General features: G+C 52.0%; 1 protein-coding gene across 1 annotated transcript in view; it reads left to right on the forward strand.

Annotated features, from left to right (window-relative positions):
- Positions 1 to 3,205: 3,205 nt before the first annotated feature.
- UCRPA7_2576 (putative zinc knuckle domain-containing protein) overlaps positions 3,206 to 3,494 on the forward strand; it is a gene marked incomplete at both ends in the record, with an annotated part of 751 nt that continues 462 nt past the window's right edge. Inside the window, one exon of the mRNA XM_007915172.1 lies at positions 3,206 to 3,208. Within this exon, the coding sequence (XP_007913363.1) occupies positions 3,206 to 3,208 (3 nt within the window). The remainder of the gene's footprint in view (positions 3,209 to 3,494) is intronic.

Consider the following 3,494-nt stretch of genomic DNA (forward strand, 5'->3'; position numbering starts at 1 on the left):
GTCTCCGGATCAAACCGTAATTGCGTGAGAGCCACATTTTTGTCAGAACTCAGCACTTGCCGTGAGGAAATTGCGCAGGCGCAATCAAGGGAAGCATGAGTGGTGCGGCAAGTCTGACAATCAAACTAGGACAAGCGATACGGCTGCTGGATGAACAGGATCGCACATCTTCGACGATGATTGACAGGGAAGGCAGGGTAAGTTCAGACGGTCAGATCCATGGGCTGGTCGGATATCTCAGCCAGGGCGCATTCGGCGCAACCGAGAGCACACATTGTCCCGTGTCACGGACGTGTTCATGGATCGCCCAAGATGAAGCATTACGCATGAATTGAGAGGGTTCGATATCCTTCCGCCAAGCTTCCTCGGATGTTCTTTTACACGTGGCGCAGAGCTATACCAGGCTCGCCGGAAAGGCAAGGAACTTGCCGTGCGGCTCAATCATTGAGTATCTGGAGAGTCACAGGACTGGGCCGACGTCTGTCTTGAAGGTTTCCAGAATGCGGTCTGATTAGCCCGCGTAATAAGTGCTTTTGGAGTAGATGTGGTGGAATTCCTTGATAGAGCATGCGTTGCAGCGCATTGGGGATGGCCAGAACAGATGCTGTCGTCTCCAAGGCCCGAATGTCCGAGTTACCACTGATGTCCCTTGCTGGGCCGAAAGCAAGCTGATCCGTGCGAGATGGCACGGGCATCGGATTCTGCACATCGAGACGGCCGGTCTCCAAGAGGCTTGACAACCCGGTGTCTATCAGTATGCAGCATCCATTGCTTACCTACATGTACCTTACAGTCAAGATATGGTTCTTAGTCTCGACAGCACAGGCCGATGGACCATACACTTGCTACTTGATGTTCAAACTCGTTGCTCTCCGAGCATCGCACTTGATACGACACACGAATGTCTGCCGCTCCGGCTCAGTTCCGTCTTCGACTCTGGCACATCCATCCATCCATCCAATTCATCAAGCCACTGCACCCTAATTATCGCGTGCAGGAGCGAGTGGAGTGGGCTCATTCGGTGGCTCAACCGCTCGCTGGCCGTTTGCATCTGACTGGGAGCTTATGAAAGGTACCTGCCTCCCTTAACATGCAAGGGACTGGCGAAGCGTCCTCAGTGCTACATTGCTACGCAACTGTACCTAAACAATCAGGCGAGGGGAAATATCTCGGCTCTGTCCAAGGGGGTTTTCCCATTTGTGCCCCACCTTCCACACACAGACAGCCCACAAGTTTTACGCCGTTCCTTCCCAAAATTTCTCCAAAAAAGAATACCTTGTACATACATACCATACTACACCACAGTATCTGTATCTGAGTGAAAACCTCGTCGCCGCTGTGTGTGAGGTGCAAGCTCCGTGCCCCGAAGACTACATAGTAAGAGGCTAAGACTTGCCCATCTCCACCTCTGCACACCCTTCCAACTCACCCCCTGCCATGCGGTTCATCGGGGCATTTTCCAAACTGACTGAAGCGCTCCTCGGGCCTGCCCAGTCACCGTTCTTCATCCCGTCCTGTCCCCTTAGAGTCGAGGTACCTAACGATGACCTGCATAGTAGCGTAAGATCTTGCCTCACTGTGATGCTGTGGTATTGTCCGTAGAACAGCCTGGGAAGCACCGACCGGCCGAAGCGCACAGTACCTGCCCAAAGGCTACCTTGTCATACCTACGCACTGTACCTTCCCTCGACTGCTGTGGGTAGATGAGCGTACTACGTACCTTACCTACCTACACCTTTACCTTAGTCGCCTCCTCCTGCAGTGACTGCCCACCTGCCCCTGCTGCACTGCACACATGCACCCGCACTGCACCGTATTCTGGCAAACGTGAGAAACCTAAGCCAGCCAGCCAGCCCAGACAGAACTCCCCATCACAAGCACAAGGGCAAGCCAGCAAGAAAAAAAAAAGCACCCGGCCTGCTGCCGCAAAGTAGAGAAGAACCGAATTTTCACCACGCAGATCTCTTGTCGGACCTTTCAGATAAATTGGCCTTGAGACCTACCCACTTCTTTTCTGTGTCTGTCTCTTGATTTCTCCAAAGGACACGCACCATCTACCACTACTACTACTACACACCTACCTACCACCGTATCTACCTTCCTAACGGAAGAACCTACCGCACCATACAAAGTACAATACAGAGGCAAGTCCCCGGTCTCTCCGCTTTCTGCCCATCCCATCCACCTCTCTCATTCCGTCTCCCTTACATACACTACTGCGTACGCTCTGCACTACGGACCTTCGTCGTCGACACTCTTCATTTTCTCTCCTTCGACATTGTTCGTTTGTGGGTTTGCGCAAACAGACATCTCTCCCTCCAATTTCTCGCTCACCGCTCACCGAAAACTTTCCCATCTCAATCTCAACGAAAAATCGATCGGTAATCTGGTAGGTACCCCACATCTTCAGCGCCTCCCCCACCTTCCCAGCTTCGAAAAGGCTTTTGCGCTTTTCCAAATTTCAACTCGACCGCAGACAAGCAGTCGTCGACCTTCTCTCAATCCGACCCAGCACTCTGGTTCCTGGTTGCCACCTACTGACACCTCTTTGGACACAGCCAATCGTCCTGACATCTATTCAGCCCTACCATCAAGCTCAGCCCTACTACCAAGGCCAGAATACAACATGGATTTCGGTGGAAACACTGGCGGCGGCCGTGCCTGCTTCACCTGTGAGTCCCTTGATGAGCCCTGTCCGCGTTGTTCATCTGTCCCACGAGCCCCAATCACCTCATAAAAGGCTCCGGTCGTCCTATGACCCTTGCCTGGCATTCACTTCCACCCCTGCTTCTCTCTATTGTACACCATTATACATGTCGGGTGCGAAAATTCAAACCCATTCGGCTGTAGCCGTATTGGCGAAAAGTTTTTGAGATGGCCTTTACCTCTCTCATATGAGCCTGATCCTGTTCTCACATTGGAAAAACTCACAGTCCTCATCATGGGGACTATTGAGTCACCACATGTCATGACGAACCAGTTCTAAGAGCCGTTATTCAGGCTACAACTTCTACTACCCCTTACTATCGTATTGAAAATTGATGTGGTGTGCGCGAAGTCTGACAAGAAGAATTTTTAGGCGGCCAAACTACTCACCAGGTATGCACCAAGTGCTGGCTTGAGAGATTGAATTAAGTACCTGATTGATCGAAAACTGACATCTCATATCACAGGCCCGTGACTGCCCCAACCGTGGCGCAGCCAAATGGTGAGAACCCTCATGCCCCCTTTGAATGGACAATTCGAACGTTGACTGACCAATGGCATAGCTACAACTGTGGCGGTATGTCTAAAATGCATCTTTCTCCAGGTTTACTTGCAACTGACCATTGATTCGTTGATCTCAGGCGAGGGTCACATGAGTGAGTGAAAGCGTTCGATCTGCGAAATTCTGCACATCTAACAAGTCGCAGGCCGTGATTGCCCGGAGGGCCCTAGAGAGGCCAAGACGTGCTACCGATGCGGACAGCCCGGCCACATCTCTCGTGACTGCC

This window comes from Phaeoacremonium minimum (assembly GCF_000392275.1).
Source record: "Phaeoacremonium minimum UCRPA7 unplaced genomic scaffold PA7_03_scaffold_175, whole genome shotgun sequence".
Lineage (NCBI taxonomy): Eukaryota > Fungi > Ascomycota > Sordariomycetes > Togniniales > Togniniaceae > Phaeoacremonium > Phaeoacremonium minimum.